The 24,800-nt window shown below is 44.9% G+C and overlaps 1 protein-coding gene across 1 annotated transcript in view; it reads right to left on the reverse strand.

The window, feature by feature from the left end:
* The window catches only part of KLHL4 (kelch like family member 4), a 299,589-nt gene extending 281,126 nt beyond the window's left edge, over nucleotides 1-18,463 (reverse strand). The window contains exon 1 of the mRNA XM_063938383.1: nucleotides 17,729-18,463. Within this exon, the coding sequence (XP_063794453.1) occupies nucleotides 17,729-18,141 (413 nt within the window). The 5' untranslated portion in view covers nucleotides 18,142-18,463. The remainder of the gene's footprint in view (nucleotides 1-17,728) is intronic.
* Between the last annotated feature and the right edge of the window lie 6,337 nt (nucleotides 18,464-24,800).

Consider the following 24,800-nt stretch of genomic DNA (forward strand, 5'->3'; position numbering starts at 1 on the left):
GCATCAGCCTTGGCAGACGACGTTGCTGGCATTTCATCGTCTCGGCCATGACTAGTGGCAGCAGCTTCAGCACGAGGTGGAAGTGGATCTTGATCTTTCCCTAATTTTGGAACCTCAACATTTTTGTTCTCCATATTTTAATAGGCACAACTAAAAGGCACCTCAGGTAAACAATGGAGATGGATGGATACTAGTATACTTATGGATGGACTGCCGAGTGCCGACACAGAGGTAGCTACAGCCGTGGACTACCGTACTGTACTGTGTCTGCTGCTAATATAGACTGGTTGATAATGAGATGTAGTATGTATAAAGAAGAAAGAAAAAAAAACCACGGGTAGGTGGTATACAATTATGGATGGACTGCCAAGTGCCGACACAGAGGTAGCTACAGCCGTGGACTACCGTACTGTACTGTGTCTGCTGCTAATATAGACTGGATGATAATGAGATTTAGTATGTATAAAGAAGAAAGAAAAAAAAACCACGGGTAGGTGGTATACAATTATGGATGGACTGCCGAGTGCCGACACAGAGGTAGCTACAGCCGTGGACTACCGTACTGTACTGTGTCTGCTGCTAATATAGACTGGATGATAATGAGATGTAGTATGTATAAAGAAGAAAGAAAAAAAAAACACGGGTAGGTGGTATACAATTATGGATGGACTGCCGAGTGCCGACACAGAGGTAGCTACAGCCGTGGACTACCGTACTGTACTGTGTCTGCTGCTAATATAGACTGGTTGATAATGAGATGTAGTATGTATAAAGAAGAAAGAAAAAAAAAACCACGGGTAGGTGGTATACAATTATGGATGGACTGCCGAGTGCCGACACAGAGGTAGCTACAGCCGTGGACTACCGTACTGTACTGTGTCTGCTGCTAATATAGACTGGATGATAATGAGATGTAGTATGTATAAAGAAGAAAGAAAAAAAAACCACGGGTAGGTGGTATACAATTATGGATGGACTGCTGAGTGCCGACACAGAGGTAGCTACAGCCGTGGACTACCGTACTGTACTGTGTCTGCTGTTAATATAGACTGGATGATAATGAGATGTAGTATGTATAAAGAAGAAAGAAAAAAAAAACCACGGGTAGGTGGTATACAATTATGGATGGACTGCCGAGTGCCGACACAGAGGTAGCTACAGCCGTGGACTACCGTACTGTACTGTGTCTGCTGCTAATATAGACTGGATGATAATGAGATGTAGTATGTATAAAGAAGAAAGAAAAAAAAACCACGGGTAGGTGGTATACAATTATGGATGGACTGCCGAGTGCCGACACAGAGGTAGCTACAGCCGTGGACTACCGTACTGTACTGTGTCTGCTGCTAATATAGACTGGTTGATAATGAGATGTAGTATGTATAAAGAAGAAAGAAAAAAAACCACGGGTAGGTGGTATACAATTATGGATGGACTGCCGAGTGCCGACACAGAGGTAGCTACAGCCGTGGACTACCGTACTGTACTGTGTCTGCTGCTAATATAGACTGGATGATAATGAGATGTAGTATGTATAAAGAAGAAAGAAAAAAAAAACCACGGGTAGGTGGTATACAATTATGGATGGACTGCCGAGTGCCGACACAGAGGTAGCTACAGCCGTGGACTACCGTACTGTACTGTGTCTGCTGCTAATATAGACTGGTTGATAATGAGATGTAGTATGTATAAAGAAGAAAGAAAAAAAAACCACGGGTAGGTGGTATACAATTATGGATGGACTGCCGAGTGCCGACACAGAGGTAGCTACAGCCGTGGACTACCGTACTGTACTGTGTCTGCTGCTAATATAGACTGGATGATAATGAGATATAGTATGTATAAAGAAGAAAGAAAAAAAAAACCACGGGTAGGTGGTATACAATTATGGATGGACTGCCGAGTGCCGACACAGAGGTAGCTACAGCCGTGGACTACCGTACTGTACTGTGTCTGCTGCTAATATAGACTGGATGATAATGAGATGTAGTATGTATGTATAAAGAAGAAAGAAAAAAAAAACCACGGGTAGGTGGTATACAATTATGGATTGACTGCCGAGTGCCGACACAGAGGTAGCTACAGCCGTGAACTACCGTACTGTGTCTGCTGCTAATATAGACTGGTTGATAATGAGATGTAGTATGTATAAAGAAGAAAGAAAAAAAAAACCACGGGTAGGTGGTATACAATTATGGATGGACTGCCAAGTGCCGACACAGAGGTAGCTACAGCCGTGGACTACCGTACTGTACTGTGTCTGCTGCTAATATAGACTGGATGATAATGAGATGTAGTATGTATAAAGAAGAAAGAAAAAAAAACCACGGGTAGGTGGTATACAATTATGGATGGACTGCCGAGTGCCGACACAGAGGTAGCTACAGCCGTGGACTACCGTACTGTACTGTGTCTGCTGCTAATATAGACTGGATGATAATGAGATGTAGTATGTATGTATAAAGAAGAAAGAAAAAAAAAAACCACGGGTAGGTGGTATACAATTATGGATGGACAGCCGAGTGCCGACACAGAGGTAGCTACAGCCGTGAACTACCGTACTGTGTCTGCTGCTAATATAGACTGGTTGATAATGAGATGTAGTATGTATAAAGAAGAAAGAAAAAAAAAACCACGGGTAGGTGGTATACAATTATGGATGGACTGCCAAGTGCCGACACTGAGGTAGCTACAGCCGTGAACTACCGTACTGTGTCTGCTGCTAGTAGACTGGATGATAAATAATGATATAAAAAATATATATATATCACTACTGCAGCCGGACAGGTATATATTATATAATGACGGACCTGCTGGAGTGGACACTGTCTGTCAGCAGAATGAGTTTTTTAATTTTTATAGAATAAAAAAACACCACACAAGTCACACGACGAGTGTACTTTTTCAGGCAGACATTCAATCACAATATACTATACTGGTGGTCAGTGTGGTCAGGTCACTGGTCACAGTGGTCAGTGGTCAGTCACACTGGCAGTGGCACTCTGGCAGCAAAAGTGTGCACTGTTTAATATGTACTCCTGGCTCCTGCTATAACCTATAACTGCTCCCCAGTCTCCCCCACAATTAAGCTGTGTGAGCACAGTCAGATATTATACATAGATGATGCAGCACACTGGGCTGAGCACAGATATGGTATGTGAGTGTGACTGAGTCACTGTGTATCGTTTTTTTCAGGCAGAGAACAAGAACAGAACGGATTATTAAATAATAATAAATTATAAAACTGCACTGGTGGTCAGGTCACTGGTCATCAGTCACTAGTATAACTCCTCCTAAGCTCCAGTAAGTAAATGAAGTGTCTCACTCTCACTCTCCTATTTTAATTTCTAAACGGAGAGGACGCCAGCCACGTCCTCTCCCTATCAATCTCAATGCACGTGTGAAAATGGCCGCGACGCGCGGCTCCTTATATAGAATCCGAGTCTCGCGATAGAATCCGAGCCTCGCGAGAATCCGACAGCGTGATGATGACGTTCGGGCGCGCTCGGGTTAACCGAGCAAGGCGGGAAGATCCGAGTCGCTCGGACCCGTGTAAAAAAACATGAAGTTCGGGCGGGTTCGGATTCAGAGAAACCGAACCCGCTCATCTCTAGTGTGTATGCAATGAACGATGAACGATGCGCGCCCCCCAGCCGTTGTCAGCTAGGGTTTCTGTCTTCTCAACATGCAGCTCGTTTGCCTATATCTTTCATGTAAAAGTGTATATCGTTCAGTGTATACACGGTGAAGGATGGACGATATAAAGGATATTCATCATAATAGCTACTCTGTAATGCCAGACCATTATTTACATTAGCCACCATTAGTGTGCCAGACGATACTAGTAATATTGTTCATCGTTCATATCATTTGAAAAATCGTTCCGTGTGTATGTACAATATCTTTCATCAAGTACAGTATGCCTGGAAAATCAAGGGAAATTGCTCACCGATATCGTCCACTATATAACTCTAAAGGCCCATACACACTAAACGATATGAACCTAGGGGGTAATTCACAGTTGAACGCAGCAGCAAATTTGTTAGCAGTTGGGCAAAACCATGTGCACTGCAGGGGGGACAGATGTAACGTGCAGAGAGAGTTAGATTTTGGATGGGTTATATTGTTTCTGTGTAGGGTAAATACTGGCTGCTTTATTGTTACACTGCAATTTAGTTTCAGATTTAACACCCCCCCACCCAAATCTAACTCTCTCTGCACATGTTATATCTGCCCCACCTGCAGTGCAGATGGTTTTGCCCAACTGCTAACAAATTTGCTGCTTCGATCAACTCTGAATTACCCCCAAGGTTCATATGGTTTAGTGTGTATGGACCTTTAGAGTTATATAGTGGAAGAAGGTTCACAAACACCACAGGGTAGGGCTGTGAGATTCCTGTCACGCTCATGCAGGGAGAATGTGGTGTCAGTCACAACTCTATATAAAATGAAGTTTAAACCTCAAACATGTTTGTAACAGACATAACCAGACGATTACTTGTTATCCTTCTAAAATGTCCTATTCAAGGTAAAATGCATGAAATCCATCATGCTGCAGAGACCTGGAAGCTGTGTAAGGAAACAGCAGGCCGTATTTCATCCATAATTCAGAGACATTAATAACAGTTCCTTGGAAATTATTTTACTCAATTTATGGCTCATGAATTTAACCCTTTCTGCACCAGAACCTTTTTTTACTGTAAAATTTAGGCTCTTTATCCAGGGCTGGATTCAGGTTTGTGAGAGCTCCGGGGCTGCTAAATTGGGGGAGGGCAAAAATGAATAAAAGTGTCAATATGATATGCACGTACTGTTCTACACATTGCGCTTTTCTTTTGTATATTTTCATGTACTTATGAACAAAACAAATTTCAGCGTCGAGAAAATGCAGCCAAAAGAAAATTAACTTCTACGCGTTTGTCTTGGATAAATATTATTTTTATTATACGCCTCATATAAATCTTTAACACCCCTACAAGTCTGATACAAGGTAGCGCCATCCCCGCACTGCGCTGTAAACCATCACATATATTGATGTGGATTTTTGGGTGCTGGTGGGAGACAGCAACCTTTTACATTAAAGCACCCCCCTTTCACCCATGTATTATTTGGTGTTGTTTTACAGGGTGTGGTTCGTTTTATCGACAGTATCTAGGTCGGCAATGTTTAGGTCGACCACTATAGGTCAACAGTCACTAGGTCGACATGGATGGAAGGTCGACAGGGTTTCTAGGTCGACATGTGCTAGGTCGACAGGTCTAAAGGTCGACATGAGGATTTTTTTTTTTTGTCGTTTTCTTCGTAGAGTGACCGGGATCCCAAATTAGTGCACCGCGTCCCCTCGCATGGTGCCTTCGCTCCGCTACCGCTTCGCTCGGCACACTTTACCGTTCCAATCGTAGTCCACGTGGATCGTTAAGTATGAAAAAATCCCCAAAAAAAAATGTGAAAAACTCATGTCGACCTTTAGACCTGTCGACCTAGCACATGTCGACCTAGAAACCCTGTCGACCTTCCATCCATGTCGACCTAGTGACTGTCGACCTATAGTGGTCGACCTAAACATTGTCGACCTAGACACTGTCGATCTTCAGACCGGATCCCGTTTTACAGAGGTTCCTTCTAGAGGTTCCTTATGGTTGTTATTAAGCCCAAGATGCTTAAGGTTCTAACCTATTCTAATCCTTTCCTATTATATTCAAAATGTCAGTTTCCTTTTATCTGCCAGGGAATAACATACAGGACCTAAAATGACCTATTTTAACTGTTAGAACCTAAAAAGGCCGAATTCTGCGCATAATTCAGACCTGATCTCTCCTCTGCAAATTTGCAGAGGTCTGCAATCAGATAGTCGCCGCCCACAGAGAGTGAAAACCCGCCCCATGCAAGTGAGTGAATGCATGCGCACGCCGTGCAAAAACTTCGCCAGGCAGCGGACATCTGCAAATCCGTTTGCAACTTATAGGCCCTACACACTGCCCGATTTGTTTGAAAGATATGAACGATCTCGTTCATAAATGAACGAGAACTCATTCATATCTTTCAGTGTGGAGGCTCCAGCGATGAACGATGCGCGGCCCCACGCTCATTCATCGCTGGTCCCCCGTCGGCTGTGCATGCAGGCCAATATGGACGATCTCGTCTATATTTGCCTGCACTTCAATGGAGCCGCGTGACGGGGGGAGTGAAGAAACTTCACTCCCCCGTCACTGCCCCCCTGCCGCCGGGTCGCTCGTCGGCCGTATCCACCGTCGGGCAGCTCGGCGGCGGATCGGCCAGTGTGTAGGGCCCATTACTCCCCATCTAATGATTTTTCCAGTCTGCGCTCAGACCAGGACTTACTCCTACAGTGCGATGAGAACAGGCTGATCGGGGGCCAGAGCTGACATCACAAACCCGCCCTGAAAACGCTTGGGACGCCTGCGTTTTCCCTGACACTCCCAGAAAACGGATGGTTACCACCCCCAAACGTCCTCTTCCTGTCAATCACCTTGCGTACGCTCGTGAGATTCAAATTTTTGCACCATTCTGCCGCTGTTTGGGCTCACGCCTGTGCATTGCGGTGCATACGCATTCGCAGTCATTCGATAATCAGCCGCTATGCGATTTCGCACAACAGCAGTCAGGTCTGAATTAAGCCCTCAGTTCCTTAAGTTGAAACTATATAAAGTAACTGTGGAAATGTGCGGAATGAGTAGTTTTCACAGGTAATTCATACATGCAGATGTGTCCTGTCGCAGCGTTGCTGTGTAGCGTACGCAGTGTGTCTTCCATCTCCCAAGAATCGCAGGTGCGAGAATACGCAGGCACCCACCTTCCATTCGCTTCTATGGAGTAACCGCTGCTGCAAATGGATGACAGCCTCCCGCGGCATAGCGCATCGCTGGAGCAAACGCAGCTGCAAGGACGCAGCCGGATGCAGCTGTAACAAAGGCGCGGCGTCACACATAATGATATGTTGCCTGGTTTTGTTTTATTTTCATACGACATATAAATTCCTAAGCTGAAATTTTGAAAACCTACATAATCCTAAAACATGGATTGAAAAAAACCTTTAGGTTTTTAGATCCTAAATATCCGGGGCCCATTTATTAGTGCCATAATACAGTATACACATATTTTTTTTTTACTTTTTCTATGTTGCGTACTTTGTTTGATACATAATTTCTTATTACATTTAAAAAAATATAAGAATAAAAAGCTGCGTTTTGATACACTTCAGAGAGAAACTGTTATAAGAGAAAGCTGTGACATATCCCTGCATACAAATACTATTAAACCCAGTGTTATCTGGGTCTTATGGTACCTACGCTGCGAATAGATCCAGCAGAGTCTAACAGTACTAGTGGCAAGTGAGACAGGAAAATGGTCAATCCCACAGGAAATGGCCAATCCCACAGGAAATGGGCAATCCCACAACCAATGCAATCCCCAGGGGCAGAGTCATGTTGCCAGGTTGGTTTATAAATACAAGACAAACTATAAATCCTGACTCCGCCCAAATCCCTCCTAATTACCTCAGAAATGCCCACCTTGGACAAAGTTACAACCACATCATTGCAATCTCAGCCTTCAAAAATCAGGACTGTCTCGTTAAATTAAGGACAGATGGCGTCGGGTACAGTATGGGCTAGCACCAGGTGTTCACTATGAATGCCTAGTGTTGGCATATTGATCTGTCACTGCCAGTCTAGGGTCCAAACATGATGATGCACATACTGTAGCCGCCATTATAAGCCGGTGAATATTTATAGTGCATTGGTTATTTATGAGCTCCCACCCACTGCGCATATACTGGGGCTGGCCTGGAGAAGGTTAAACACTTGTGTTTCATGTTGGAGGATACCATGCTAAGACGTGAGGCAACAGTCCGTGCTCGCCATTAAAATAGGATGTGATAATGATCCATGAACCTTGAGTAAAAGAGTGTGAGCCTTTGGTCATTTCTTAAAGGGCAAGAATGGATGCGTTCTACCAGTACAAACATCTGTCAAATCATCTCTCACAAGAAGATTTAATGCTATTCCAACACAACAGCCACAGTTATACAAATCATACACAGAAATATATCAACTCGTTAACCGCCACCTACATGTACAAAGGTTTGTAAATACACCAAGGGGTAGATGTACTAATTCTTGTTTAGAGATAAAGTGGTGAGAGATAAAGTAAGAAATAGATTCATTTTTCCCCTCAAAATTCTACACACAATACCCCATAATGACAATGTGAAAAAAGTTTTTTTTTTAGACTTTTGCAAATTTATTCAAAATATAAAACTAAGAGATCACATGTACATAAGTATTCACAGCCTTTGCTCAATACTTTGTTGATGCAGCTTTGGCAGCAATTACAGCCTCAAGTCTTTTTGAATATGATGCCACAAGCTTGGCACACCTATCTTTGGGCAGTTTCGCCCATTCCTCTTTGCAGCACCTCTCAAGCTCCATCAGAATTGGATGAGAAGCGTCGGTGCACAGCCATTTTCAGATCTCTCCAGAGATGTTCAATCGGATTCAAGTCTGGGCTCCTCAAGGACATTCACAGAGTTGTCCTGAAGCCACTCCATTGATATCTTGGCTGCGTGCTTAGGGTCGTTGTCCTGCTGAAAGATGAACCGTCGCCCCAGTCTGAGGTCAAGAGCGCTCTGGAGCAGGTTTTCATCCAGGATGTCTCTGTACATTGCTGCATTCATCTTTCCCTCTATACTGAGTAGTCTCCCAGTTCCTGCCGCTGAAAAACATCCCCACAGCATGATGCTGCCACCACCATGCTTCACTGTAGGGATGGTATTGGCCTGGTGATGAGTGGTGCCTGGTTTCCTCCAAACATGACGCCTGCCATTCACGCCAAAGTGTTCAATCTTTGTCTCATCAGACCAGAGAATTTTGTTTCTCATGGTCTGAGAATACTTCAGGTGCACTTTGGCAAACTCCAGGCGGGCTGCCATGTGCTTTTTACTAAGGAGTGGCTTCCGTTTAGCCACTCTACCATACAGGACTGATTGGTGGATTGCTGCAGAGATGGTTGTCCTTACGGAAGGTTCTCCTCTCTCCACAGAGGAATGCTGCAGCTCTGACAGATGACCATCGGGTTCTTAGTCACCTCCCTGACTAGGGCCCTTCTCCCCCAAATGCTCAGTTTAGACGGACGGCCAGCTCTAGGAAGAGTCCTGGTGGTTCTGAACTTCTTCCATTTATGGATGATGGAGGCCACTGTGCCTCATTGGAACCTTCAAAGCAGCAGATATTTTTCTTTACCCTTCCCCAGTTTTGTGCCTCGAGACAATCCTGTCTCGGAGGTCTACAGACAATTCCTTTGACTTCATGCTTGGTTTGTGCTCAGACATGCACTGTCAAGTGTGGGACCTTATATAGACAGGTGTGTGCCTTTCCAAATCATGTCCAATCAACTGAATTTACCACAGGTGGACTCCAATTAAGCTGTAGGAACATCTCAAGGATGATCAATGGAAACAGGATGCACCTGAGCTCAATTTTGAGCTTCATGGCAAAGGCTGTGAATACTTTTGTACATGTGATTTCTTAGTTTTTTTTTTTAAATAAATTTGCGAAACCATAAAAAAACTTTTTTCACGTTGTCATTATGGGGTATTGTGTGTAGAAATTTGAGGGAAAAAATAAATTTATTCTATTTTGGAATAAGGCTGTAACATAACAAATTGTGGAAAAAAGTGAAGCGCTGTGAATACTTTCCGGATGCACTGTAGATAGATAGATAGATAGACAGACACACACACCTATGCTCTCTCATGCTGTGCTTATACGTCTGAATACAGAACTGTGCCATCTCTCTGTATACCCCGCTCTTGCAGACTGGCTCGTGCTCTAGGTAGAAACTTGTCACATGAAAAATGTTGATTCTACATTTTTATTAAAATAGTAGAGAACACGGGTGTAATGTGTTGGACCTCCGGGTATTTATACAGCTACTCCTGATCTGCAGCACTCGCACATTAGAAAACTGCCAGACTATGTGAGGAATAGTCAGCCTTCATGAAGAATAATATATGTTTTATTACAATGGAGAGGAAATAACCTTGCAGGAAACGTTCCCTCTCACCACAGAAAAGATTTTCTGCAGATTGGATTTTCAGCGTGACAGTCCATTTTGCATTGGAGCAACGTTCCGGCCTGACAGCCTTTGTGCTTTGCCTCCGGATCACTGTTTTGCACAGTATTTGGATATTGCACATCTTGCTGTATTTACTGCTAACAACTAAAAGGTGTTGCGATGACTTTGGGCCTAATTCAGTAAGGATTGCAGTTCCAAAACCGTCAGCAACTATCGGTCGCAATGTTCATTTGTGACGGCAGGCTGAGCAAGCTTGAGCTTACTCAGGTTTGTCGTCTCAGGGCGGCTTGCAAGGTCAAGGAAACTTGGCCTCAATGGTGTCCACTCCTGCCCCCACCCCTGTCCCTCCCCCAAAGGCCTCTGTCTGCCAATCCGGCAGAGGGATTCACATTTGTTTTTTGTTACAATAGTTGAATCTTTTTACAGTAGTTTAATGCAGCACTGTGTCTATGTTTTCATTGATTTGTTGGGGGGGGGGGGAGGGTGAATTCTGGGCAGAATGAAACTGACATTGGGACATTTGATGCTTAGGGCCAAATTCTTCCAGTAGGAAACATGGAAAATTCCACAGTGAAATGGGAAACATGATGAAGGCTGTGCGGAAACAGCTTTGTGTGATCCAACTTTCCAAGGATATGTTTCCAATTTAAAGCAAGATTTATCAGGTGAACCTAATCACACCTCGGGTAAAGGTGCTGCAATACCAAATGTGACCAGCAGGTGATGATGGATGATCCCTCCACTACTGTATATATTGCTGCTTAGAGACTGATGTTATGGTGCTGTTGTTTAGTGGTCACTGGGGTAGAATATGGAATATATAACTATCTGAGTAGCTGGTGGACTGATCACTGTAGCAATTCACAGAACAAATCTAATAACAAACAAAACCAAAATATATTTATTAACTGCCAGGACATTATACCGCCCAACGCAACAATTTTATCTTCCGACATGTTGTGGGGATCACAAACTATGGGGGAGATTATCAAATCTTGGAGAGAGATAAAGCGGAGAAGTTGCTCACACTGTAGCAACCAATCGGATTCTAGCTTATTATCTTCTAGAAGGTCTTATTACCGCTGGGCAGTAGGATCAGCAGGCGGGAGAGATTGCCTTCGCAGTGAGAGGGTCATATCGCTGCGCTACACCTCCTCTCTGTGGCTGGTATTAGAGATGCTGCTTCCTACATGTTCTCTGCCAAAGCAATTATGGGGAAATAAGCCAGTTCTGTGTCTCCAGCACACTGGCGCTGACACTGGGCGGCGATGGGTGTTCTGATTGCAGATTACCAGCTGGAACCATGTGTAATGAGATGAGTTATATGTCATGGTGCAGCTGTACACTCTGAAATCATCATTGTGTGTTTTCCAAAAAAATGTTTGCATTAAAATAAATGCCTTATTCTGTGAAAACTTGTAGCCATCCTTGATTTCCGCAAGATTAGCAGACCGTCCCACATCCCACCAACTTCCCTAGTATAGGGGGAGTTCAGGCTTGGCGATGCATTTTACAGAGAATTGCGCCATTATAGCATTGCCTCTCCTGCACCATGCTATGGATCACAATACATCACAGTAGATGCAAGGATGCGGTGATGCAAATCAAGCTGTCCCACACTCTTGCCACTTGGACCTTCAGAAGGTAGATCAACAAAGTAGGTGGGTGTTGGTAATGTGATAATGAGCCCTATAGCTGGGAAAAGGGCTCTTCACCACATTGATATACAGGGCTCCTTATTGTTGCAGAGACTATAACAAGATTCATTTGTATTTATTTTCTTACTATAAGGCTGCAGAAAAATGAATTACAATGATCAATTAAGGCCTCAACTCCAGTCCCCAGCTTCATGACTTCTTCAATCATGCACAGGTGACTTATCCTACATGGGCTGGGTCAGAAATCGGCAAAACATGGGGCGTCAGGGGCGTACGTGAACGGGATCCCAGCCTCCTAAGAAACCTTTATAACTCACATCCAGGGCCTTATTCGGCGTACGTGAACGGGATCCCAGCCTCCTAAGAAACCTTTATAACTCACATCCAGGGCCTTATTCGGCGTACGTGAACGGGATCCCAGCCTCCTAAGAAACCTTTATAACTCACATCCAGGGCCTTATTCGGCGTACATGAACGGGATCCCAGCCTCCTAAGAAACCTTTATAACTCACATCCAGGGCCTTATTCATCGGTGAACGCATTGCTGTCGTCGGGCAAAGTGTAGAGATTTTTTTGTTGCCACACAAGTTGCACCACACATGCATCCCAATTGTGTTCGCACAGAGCCGGTACGGCTGATGGCTTGTTGGGCTGGTCTGGCCACACAGGACTGGGCGATTAGTGCAGCCTCCCAGCTTGCTGTTTGTCTGCCCACTCGCCCGTCAGTAGCTGGCATATATATAGATGGGGATGTGCCACAAGGCCAGTAGCCCCTGACTTGATGCTGACATTGTGCAGGACAGGAGTCTAAACCCAGAGCACCGTGGTATATATCAGGGTATGCTGGAGATGACTAGCAGAAGTGGAATCAGACCTGCAACTATTGGTCGGATAACAAGACGAAAAATCAGGGAGACAGGCAGCTGTTAGTGAAGTCTTCAGCAAAGGTCAAGACAGGCAGACTGTAAACAAAAAAATGTGACTTGGACTGCACACTCTAATCTTAAAAATAAGAGTTGCTACCATGCTGAGATTTGTGGTACTCTACAAGTAAAAAGAAAATGCAGGTGCACACTCTCAGAATACTGATAGTCAAAATAATTAGAATGTACTCTTTGAATTAACATAGGGTATAACTGAGGTTCTTAGCACATGGTTGGCCAAAAATGGGCCCATCCACCATATCAAATTGAACCCCATAAGCTGGCTTCCTTAAATCCTAAAACTAACACATTCAATTTATTATCAAGAATTACATAGTGCCCATTAAAAATAGACTGCATGGACTGTAAACAAACAGAGGTCAAGGCAGGTAGCAAACAAGTATGGCCATTATTCAAGGAGATTTAGGGGAGGGTGGGTTCAGCAGACAAAAATGTTCAAAATCACAAGCAGATTTCAGGACAGGCGTCAGACAAGGTGGAAGGTAAACAAGCAGAGGTCAAGACAGGCAGGAGACAAGAATGGACAAAATACAAGCAGGGTAGGTAGCAGGCAAAAATGGTCAATACACAAGCAGAGTTCAGAATGGGTGGCAGACAGGGTGGATGGTAAGCAAACAGAGGTCGAGGCAGTCAACAGACAAGGGTGATCCACATTTACAAGGTTAGTACCGAGCAAGAACTTCAGATGGCGGTTACAGCAGACATGTATCGCTGCTACAGGCAATGAGAGCACCTCTGACAACCCTAAACATACCAGTGACCAATCCCAACTAATCAATCAATCAATCAATCAATCAATCAATGTAATCTACATATCAATAATAAATATATTCTGGTTTTGGAGAGAAGTATCTTATTATTTCCTGACATTTTCATGGAGACAGCAGGAAGGAATGACCGGTGACAATGCTTCTGTGGATTTATTTGCTCCCAAAATAGACCAAAGATCCATGAACAGATGACCGCTATTGTGTCTGCTTATCAGCCATCTCTTCTTCTTTGTTACTTTCACTGAAATGTCTAGATCTCTACAATACAATTACTATCTCTTCTTCATAGTCGAGCAACTGCCTGTATGACACCAGCTCTAGTCAAATTTCTCACCTGGGGGAGATTTATCAAAGGAAGATATAGTGGAGAGAGATAAAGTGCCAACCAATCAGCTTCAGTCGTTTTTTTAAAACCCAGCCTATAACATGAGAGAGGCTCATTAGTTGGTTCTTACTCTTTCTCCACTTCATCTCTTTCCAAGCTTTAATAATACCCCTTTCAGACTTACAGAGCCGGGTCGCACCGGGAATTTGTACACAGGTGCTTCCCGGGTGTGAGCCGGCTTGAGACCCCTTTCAGACTTGAAGCCCAACACGGTATATTGCCGGGTTGGTGACGTCACTGCCAACACTACAGGAGGCGGTGCTTGGAAATGATCATCTCCAAGCACCGCCTCCTCCTATGCAGAGAACGGGTGCCGGCTCACCATGACCCGGCTTACCCGTTCACACTGCACCCATCCCAGGTCGATTCTGGCTTCAACCCAGGTCGCGTCCTGGGATGAAATGCTGGGACGCTTGACCTAGGATATTCCTTTAGGACCCTTTCAGACTAAGCAAAATCCTCGGTTCATGCGCATTCATGTGCAATAAGCCAGGAAATTTTTGCTAGTCTGAAAGGGGTATAAATCTCCCACCAATGCTGACCACAACCCCTGAGATACTACAGCCGGTATCGAGAAATTGTCCCCATAATAACTGTGATGACTGATAATGATCTGATTGCAGTTGACAGGACAATTATTGGGCATGGCCGGGATTCCTGTTGATGGTGACCTTCTGCCCAGGCCAGAAGGCACCTTCCTGTATGGAGGCCCCAGACTATTCTTAGGAAGTGCCAGAAGCCCAGCTTCCTGCTCCCCCCTTTGTAGCACATGTGACAGTACATGCGCTGGAGTGGGGGCTCGTGAAGGGCCCTAGAACTGCACTGGGAGTAATGTTTACAAAAATATCACAAATCCAAGACAATGTGCATTGACAGATGTGTCAGAAGGTGCAAAAAGTCTCAAATTAGATCTTGCACCACCTTTCCCAGCCACCTCCTCCTGCTGCAACCTGCACAATGTATTTCTAATCTGATGTGTGTTCTATATGTTTCTCTTTCTGAGATAAATGCGCTCTATTTTCACAGCAAGCCACTATAAATGGCGTTATCGCCACCAGTCCCTGCTCTATTACCTGTTTCTGCTACTTATCCATGTATACATCTAAACAGATGCGAACCTGCTGCTCTGTAATGTTCCACGTCCTTATCAACACACACCAGACACTTCTATCAGGCTGCAACACAACAGTATCCAAACCACAGTATCTCCAGTCTCCCTGACACAATCAGGAGACCTCCGAACTTCTATTCCCCAGGCCCATCAGCAAAGGCAGCCTGCACTCTTTAATCTTAATGTCACCAGCCCCTTCCTGTTCTCACTTTCCTGTGTACAGGAGAAATACACAGCTTTAGTGCTATGATTAATTCACAGAGCCCACGTGCCTCCATACCAGCCTGGCTGCACCGCTGCAGTTATTATGGGGTGGAAGCCTTTGTGGAAGGGAGAATTAAAGTACTGCTGAAGCTAAAGTGACAATATCAGAGGGGCTATTTGAGGACCCCCACAAAAATAAATAAATAAATAAATAATAATAAAAAAAAAAATGATGCAATTCAGCCTGAAAGAAAAAGAATACCATACCAAGGTAAACTCCAGCTGCACAATTGTCATGGAACTACAAGTTCCAGCAAGCTATTGGTTGCTAAAATCTAGCTATAAAATAACCTCCTAATGTTCTATGAACCCCAGAACTGTTTCGTTTATTTATACTGTACATCAGAGTGAGTCCTTTCTGTCACTGTACTATCATTAATTTACAGATATTAAGACCAGTGAGCATCTGAAAGTACCCCTTAATGCTCTTAGTACCTTGCGTAATGCTCAATAACTGATTAATCATATAACTCTATTAGTCTGGACAATAACAATAAATCACATTAACCAATAATAGTATCCAGTCCTGTTGTTTAATATGAAGAATTTGGTGATTATTAGCTGAGCCAGAAACCTGCGGTCTCCCCTGCTGTCCTACTGCCCAATATTCTGAGCACCAGAAATCTAGACTGTTACTTTGTATGAGAGTGTAAATAACACTTGTACAGTGTTATGCAATTATTATTCTTAAAACAAGGATACACTGCATCTCATTGGCCTCTTTTGACACAAATAACATATATCAGTAAGAAAACTCACTTTCACTTTACAAAAATAATACAAATACCTTTTTTTTTTTTTTTTTTTAACCAATAATGTGATTGCGGAACTAAGTTATCTGTCCTGCAGGACAATCAATGTAAACTGCACAAGTATTTTTCATTGATTGGCAGAAAGTTTTCACAGTTATACTGTGTTGTCTATTATTGAGAACTTGGACACTTCTAATGTTGTATTGTCCAATATTGCAAAACCACAAATAGCCAAACTTTCCTTACAGAAGTAATATGGGGACACTGACACTTTCCTGTCTCCAGCATCATAAAGAGAGAGAGAGAGAGAGAGAGAGAGAGAGAGAGAGAGAGGGAGGAGGGGGGAGAGAGAGAGGTGATTTTTTGCATCACTCATGTTTGTTGCACATGAAATATTGTTGCAGCCTTATCTGGTGTTTGGGATCTTGTTAGACATTACCCCAGGAAGAAATCTAGGGAGGGGACTGGCTGATAACTTGAGGCATTGTGTGACCTCTTCCTGACCAGCCCTGCATCCTGTGCACTCTCTGCCACTGCACAAACATTACATTCTGCATTGTCCCAGCAAGTGTAACAACCCATACTGTACACATTACTGCCCCTGCATCTCAGCACACTGGGGGATATACCTGCACAGGGGAGGTGGGGGGGGGGGGGGGGGTGCTCCGCCATCCTCTATACAACCATGAATCAGAATACACAAGTGCAGCCAACTGCATGTGCTCCAGAACAGCATCATGTCTTATGAATCACTGGTCTGATTGTATCAAGACAGCTGCAAAGACACAGATAGCACAGATATACTGTGCTCCTCTCTCTCTCTCTCTCTCTCTCTCATACAATTCCTATGAGAAGTTCTCCCATTTTTTACATAGTTCAAGGTTAATCGGCTTTAGATAAATGACCAGACCTCTGTAAACAATCTGCTCGTCCTCCTCCTCCATCTTACCCCTCTGCATTTTGCATTCATTACCCAAACAGGTAACTAATACTGGTCCACTGCTGATTAGGTTTTATGAATGGATTCAGGTCCCTGGGAATGGATGCAGGTCCCTGGGAATGGATACAGGACCCTGGGAATGGATGCAGGTCCCTGGGAATGGATACAGGACCCTGGGAATGGGTGCAGGTCCCTGGGAATGGATACAGGTCTCTAGGAATGGATACAGCTCCCTGGGAATGGGTGCAGGTCCCTGGGAATGGATACAGGTCGCTAGGAATGGATACAGGTCGCTAGGAATGGATACAGGTCGCTAGGAATGGATACAGGCCCCTGGGAATGGATACAGCTCCCTGGGAATGGATACAGCTCCCTGGGAATGGATACAGGTCACTAGGAATGGATACAGGTCGCTAGGAATGGATACAGGTCGCTAGGAATGGATACAGGTCCCTGGGAATGGATACAGCTCCCTGGGAATGGATACAGGTCACTAGGAATGGATACAGGTCGCTGGGAATGGATACAGGTCGCTAGGAATGGATACAGGTCGCTAGGAATGGATACAGGTCCCTGGGAATGGATACAGCTCCCTGGGAATGGATACAGGCCCCTGGGAATGGATACAGGTCGCTGGGAATGGATACAGGTCGCTAGGAATGGATACAGTGTTTATTCCCCAGGCGCCCGCGCTCAGCACAAAGTTCTTGATACATTGTTGCACATTGTATTTGTAAACAGAACGTTGCGGCGCGCGGCGGAAACAATGTATCAGTTCCCCAGCCAGGAACCTCAGCCCCTGCTCTCACCTGTCAGTGGCCGCCTCAGGGTGCTCCTGGGGGGGTATCTGCGCCTCCGGTGCCCGGCTGTCCTCCTCCCTCCCCAGCTTCTCCTCTGTGCTGGCTTTGGGGACCTCCTCGCCCGCCTGCAGGTGCTGGATGAGGCTCTGCTGGTGCCAGGAGCCGACAGAGCGCTGGTAGGCTGGAGTGGGACCAGGCACCGGAGCCAGTATGTTGTGCACGGGGCTACTGGTCTTCTTCAGCCCGTTCCTGTCCCGCGAATGGCTCTTCAGCCTATTGTGAACCGGAGTGCCCCTGTGCTCATATCCTTCCTGTAGGTACCCCCCAGATCCTGGAGAGCCCTGAGAGGGGTGGCTGAACCACCTCCAGCGCAGCCGGAGGATCTGCTTCACATCGAACTCCTTCTTCCCAGACACTGACATCTTCTCGCAGGGAAGAGCCACCTGCACCCTGGCAGATGGAAGCAGTATCTCGGGGAGCCACTCTGGATTCAGTCCTCCCTCTGTTCCTGCATCCTGTGTGTCTGTGATGCCTAGGCTCTGCTCCTGCTAACTGTGTAGGTGGGATCCCATACTGACAGGAGGATGAGGTCAGACCTGAAACAAGTAAATCAGCTTAGTGCTGGAGGAAAGTATCTCATGTGGCAGCAGCCAGATGCTCACACACAGATCTCTTACACAGCCCAGCTCACAGCCATCTCCTGAGAGCCCAGCCTGCAATTCAGAATGCAAGGCAGCAAGTCAGAGGCTAGGAGCTGCCTGGGCTGCCTGCTGGGGTGGGGGTGGGGGTGGGGGTAGGGGGTGCTGCATGCTAGCCTGCCACCAGTGCCTGTCACATCCTGGGCTGCTGCATTTTCTGATGACTCTGGAGAAATTATTCCTTTATTCCCCAGGTTTGCAGAAAGTTTGAGCAGGAATATTCTTAGACTTTAGAAAGATTGCAGTGTGTGGCTGATTCTGCCTCAGGTCTGGCTGTGGTTTGATGGAAATGCAGGCAGTGCATGTCATACAGGACTGCTACCAAAATATAGACATAGAACATTTGCATTTTTATCACATGTAAATTTGACATAAATACAACTTTATTTATTGTGCTGAGTATTAATTCCAGGCAGAACCTGAGCAGGATTATGGGGGGCACCTGATTAAGTGGGGGAGAACTTGCTTTCCTTCGCTTTCATGATAAATCAGTTGTATAAAGAGCCCCGGAATATACTGCAGGGTGATATCATCATGTGATATCAAGATTACACAAACTAGAGAGAAAATAGAAGACTCGTGTTTGGGCGCACTCTTATGAAAAATAGTAATATTACAAGATAGGTAAGGAATTAAAATGTTATTTTTATTAAATATTTATTAAAAAGAAAGATGTCAGAGTGTATCCAAAACAGACAAACTAACATAAGAATGGAAGGGTATGGGTCGTTGGGTCCACTATTGGTCGACATGCTGTAGGTCGACAGGGATGCCAGGTTGACATGGATGTTAGGTCGACATGTGATAGGTCGACATGAAAAAAGGTCAACATGAGTTTAAAAAAAAAAAGCGGTGTCGCTTTTTGCGTAGAGTGACGGGGAACCTTAATTAGCTTGCCATGCTTCGGGCAAGGTGCCTCGCTCCCCTACCGCTGCGCTCGGCACAGGCTACCATTCCCAATTGTAGTCAACGTGGATCGTAAAGTATGAAAAAGTTGAAAAAATAAAAAAAATTGTGAAAAACTAAAGTCGACCTTTTTTTCACATCGACCTATCACACGTCCACCTATAAACCACGTCGACCTAGCAACCCTGTCGACCTATTGCATGTCGATTAATAGTGGTCGACCTACTGACTGTTGACCTAACGACCGTATCCAAAATGGAAATGTTGTCCAAAATGTATATAAATCGTATATAATATCCACAGAAATATCAGTCCTGCACCAGTATTATCATTATGTCATGTCCTGTAGGGGCCTATGCTCGAGAATAGTTTACAGTAATATCTATGTTGGTGTCATAAAGTATAAAGAGGATATTGGGGGTCATTCCGAGTTGATTGCTCGCTAGCTACTTTTTGCAGCGCTGCGATCAGATAGTCGCCGCCTATAGGGGGTCATTCCAAGTTGATCGCAGCAGGAATTTTGTTAGCAAATGGGCAAAACCATGGTGGTCATTCCGAGTTGTTCGCTCGGTAATTTTCTTCGCATCGCAGCGATTTTCCGCTAACTGCGCATGCGCAATGTTCGCACTGTGACTGCGCCAAGTAAATTTGCTATGAAGATTGGTATTTTACTCATGGCATTAGGAGGTTTTTTCTTCGTTCTGGTGATCGTAATGTGATTGACAGGAAGTGGGTGTTACTGGGCGGAAACTGGCGTTTTATGGGAGTGTTTTAAAAAACGCTACAGTTTCTGGGAAAAACGCGGGAGTGGCTGGAGAAACGGAGGAGTGTCTGTTTGTGACGTCAAACCAGGAACGACAAGCACTGAACTGATCGCACTGGAAGAGTAAGTCTCGAGCTACTCAGAAACTGCACAGAGAAGTCTTTTCGCAATATTGCAAATCTTTCGTTCACAATTTTGCTAAGCTAAGATTCACTCCCAGTAGGCGGCGGCTTAGTGTGTGCAATGCTGCTAAAAGCAGCTAGCGAGCGAACAACTCGGAATGAGGGCCCATGTGCACTGCAGGGGAGGCAGATTTAACATGTGCAGAGAGAGTTATAGGCCCTACACACTGGCCGATTTTTTTGAAAGATATGAACGATCTCGTTCATAAATGAACGAGAACTCGTTCATATCTTTCAGTGTGGAGGCTCCAGCGATGAACGATGCGTGGCCCCGCGCTCGTTCATCGCTTGTCCCCCGTCGGCTGTGCATGCAGGCCAATATGGATGATCTCGTCCATATTTACCTGCACTTCAATGGAGCCGCGTGACGGGGGGAGTGAAGAAACTTCACTCCCCCCGTCACTGCCCCCCCGCCGCCGGGTCGCCCGTCGGCCGTATCCGCCGTCGGGCAGCTCGGCGGCGGATCGGCTAGTGTGTAGGGCCCCTTAGATTTGGGTGTGGTGTGTTCAATCTGCAATCTAATTTGCAGTGTAAAAATAAAGCAGCCAGTATTTACCCTGCACAGAAACAAAATAACCCTCCCATATCTAACTCTCTCTGCACATGTTATATCTGCCTCCCCTGCAGTGCACATGGTTTTGCCCATTTGCTAACAAAAATCCTGCTGCGATTAACTTGGAATTACCCCCATAGGGGGGTGATTTTCGCTTTGCAAGTGTGCGATCGCCTGTGCAGCCGAGCTCTGCAAAAACAGTTTGTGCAGTTTCTGAGTTGCCCAGAACTTACTCAGCCGCTGCGATCACTTCAGCCTGTCTGGTCCCGGAATTGACGTCAGACACCCGCCCTGCAAACACTTGGACACGCCTGCGTTTTCCCAAGCACTCCCAGAAAACGGTCAGTTGACACCCACAAACGCCCTCTTTCTGTCAATCACCTTGCGATCGGCTGAGCGAATGGATTGTTCATTAAATCCATCGCTCAGCAACGATCCGCTTTGTACCCGTACGTTGTGCATGCGCAGTAGTGAACTCATCGTTGCGCTGCAAAAAACGGCAGCGTGTGAACAGGTCGGAATGACCCCCAGTGTGAGGTGCTACCCACTGCTAGAGAGAATACTATTAGCATATAGAGGAGAAAAGCAAGTAGTGTCCAGACTCCAACTGAATATAAGTAATACAAATTAAATATTTTATTGGTATGCATTATAAATTATTACTGACAGATATTCTTATTTTAAAATGTGGTGAACATTTTTATTCTACAAACATTGTGGTCGCTGTCGTTTTGTCGTTTTTCTATTAAATAGGATTTATAGTGTGGCGCAGCGGCCTAATTATAGAAATGCGTTTATTCACTGCCTTTTATTTACCAAATATCAGTGTTACAGTAACAGATGGCTCCTCCCTTTATTCATAGAGAGTTTCAGTTGCCCACTAGAAAAGTGTTACAGTGATGTGTCAGTTGTGAGATACTTTTGTAGCACAATATTCTATTACAACAATTTACATAACACATTCTGATAGTCACGGGAAGTGGAGTGGGATGTTCCCATAAGAAGGGCAGGGTGTAATGCCGCCTGCGCGATTCCGGCCGAACTCGGACATTTGTTTTAAAGGGGCAATCACACAACAAACCACGCCTTCTAAGTGATGGGTGCTTAAAAAAAAAGTCAAACTTAGGCCAGAATCCTGCACATTGGGTGAACTCGGACGGCATTTTGGTTTAGGCTGTGGGGGAAGGTTAGGGTTAGGCTGCGCCCCAGGGGTGGGGAGGTAGGTTAGGTTTAGGCTGCGAGAGGGGGTTTAGGTTAGGTACCCCCAGGGAGGGTTAGGGTTAGACTGCAGTGGGGGAGGGCTAGCGTTAGCCTGTGGGAAGGGGGTTAGGTTTAGGTGCCAATGGGGAGGGTCAGGGTTAGACTGCGGGGTGGCTGTGGGGTTAGGCTGTGGAAAGGGAGAGTTATGGGGCCAGGGGAGAAGGTAAGTATACTTACCTTCCCCTGTCAGGATTCTAACCGTTAGGATGCTACAGTCAGTATTTTGACTGGCGGTATCCCGAACCCCGGCAAATGAATCCCAACCTGTCTATTAGGGATTATTCCGACAATGCTGAACCCCCCTCTGTTATATACTGAGACAGCTTTAGTCTAGTGTACGTATATGTTCTGCAATCACACGTCTCAGTGTTTTAACTCAGAATACACTCATATAGCACTTTGGGCAGTGCAAACACTGCACTAACAAGTACATCATAAAATATACATTAGAACGCAGACAGCGGACATTAAAAGCTCACGGCCATTTCACCAGAAACCTTTATAGAGGCCTCGATATCTACTGTCATATTCTAGGTTCCTATGTTTTTGGATTGTAGGAGGAAATACGAAGAGGATGTACAAACTCCACACAGATGGGCCATTGGTTGGAATCCCACCTAAGACCTCAGTGTTGTCAGTCAGTAATACTAATACATAAAGGACAGTAGTAATGATGGGAAATTCTTTAAAAGAAAAATGCAACATTGTGCAGCCAAATGTGGAATGAGGCGAAACATCAGCAATATCTCGGGCGTTTATAACCTGGGTTATAGAAGGTCGCTGACCAGATATAACAGAGCGACTGCCGATCCAGGTTCTAGCCATCAGAGAACATTTCAGCAGCTGGGAAAACTATATACAGTACCAGTCAAAAGTCTGGACACACTTTCTCATTCATTTGTGGTTACAGCAAATATTAGAGATACCTTCCTATAGTAAATAAATCTATTTTATACCAAGGTGGAATTTGTGAAAACCCCCAAAATTTGCTCCTGGACAAACCATATTGCAATGCAAGGGACACAAATACCCTTCTGTTTGTTTATATGTATATATATATATATATTTTGCATGCAGGGGAAATACTTGCGTCTCTCACATGCAGCACGCTAGGGCAATTTATTTTTAAACTGCAATGTACAATTGAGCTAAAACACGCTCCTCCCATATTTTTATCTGTCCGCACTTTTGTTACAGTTTATGTCTATGGAGACTTTTAACCATTGCAAATATTAGGTAACACCTGAATGTATGAAGGAAGAAATCACAGGAGATATCTCCCAATACCTGCGGCAAGCCTTCCATTCCTGCTGGCAGCCACACCCCCCTTAGGTTACTATGGGAGATGCGCTGCTGCCAGACTTACCAATATCCAGAATGCAACTCATTTCCGATATTGGCCCACACAGCTACCGCCATCTGAAGATGGCGGTAGCCCATTGTAACCATACTTGCCTACTCTCCCGGAAGCTGTGGGAGGCTCCCGTTTTTTGGGATAGACCCCCGCACCCCCGGAAGATTAGGCATGTCTCCCGCATCCTGCTCGCACCCTAGTGATGCGGGCAGGATTGAGATAATCTCCGTATTCGTGTGTCTGTGGGAAGCGGTTAAAATGACGTGCATCGCATAATTTTAGCCCCGCCACTTCCCACGTACCCGCAAATCATGGCGTTTTCTTGTGTGGGGGCGGGGTTTGATTATGTCACAGCCCGGACCCGCCCCCAGAAGTCGGTAAGTATGATTGTAACCTATGGGCCACACATCGAGGAGCTGGCCGGCAGAGGGTTCACAGCACATTGCTGGGATGGGCTCCTTTTGGAGCCCTTTTTCCTGTGGGGGCTGATTAGTACATTAGCTTGATGTGATCACATATTGCAAAGCGTTCCTGGGCAGTAAGATCCCGCCCAGATCACATTGAATATGCAATCTATGATAAATGCCCCCCTTTGTCTCCTTATGACCAGCGAAGCAGAACTCAGGAAGTTTGGGGTAGGCGGCTGTACGCCGAGTAAGTAAGGGCGCGTCCGCCTAATCATGCCTATCAGGAGCGGTGTTTCTGTCGGAGCTGGTGCAACAAGACGCAGTGATGGCTGATTGTGTACTGACCCTTTAGCCAAAATTACTTACATCACCACCCAGCTATATTACATCAGTTTATGGTCATTTATTCACATTATTTCATTGTTATCTCCATTTGCACTACAGCAGGAAAAAATATACACATGGGGGAAATATAAACAGGTAGGGATATTTCATTTCATTCATCTCTGTATTGTATATTTGTGTTTGAATTAGTTAGATATTATATGGTAATTGTACCTTTCACATTTCTAAGCAACTGTGGAGACACAATAACCTGTTGGGTATATGACACATCAGTGACATCACTGCATTATTATATTTTGCTTATATAAGGTCATCTGTGGCATTGGTAACTAAAGCTGACTATGATGCGCCACTGCACTATAATCATGCTATTTTGGAATACAAATAAGCAGACTTGTTACTCCTGGTGTAAATTTTGTGCCAGGGTTTATTTAATAAAATGCATAATACTTCACTTTACTGTAAAGTTTTGGTGAGATGGAGACCACTTTTATCAAGGTGTACATAAGGAGAGAGACAAACATACAGTATCAATGACATCCCTGAGGAAGTGTGTTATGGTTATGAAACGCATTGGGTCCACCACTACTGGAGCGCCCATTCTTTGAGGTGC

The sequence above is a fragment of the Pseudophryne corroboree genome, chromosome 8 (assembly GCF_028390025.1).
Source record: "Pseudophryne corroboree isolate aPseCor3 chromosome 8, aPseCor3.hap2, whole genome shotgun sequence".
In the NCBI taxonomy this organism is placed as follows: domain Eukaryota; kingdom Metazoa; phylum Chordata; class Amphibia; order Anura; family Myobatrachidae; genus Pseudophryne; species Pseudophryne corroboree.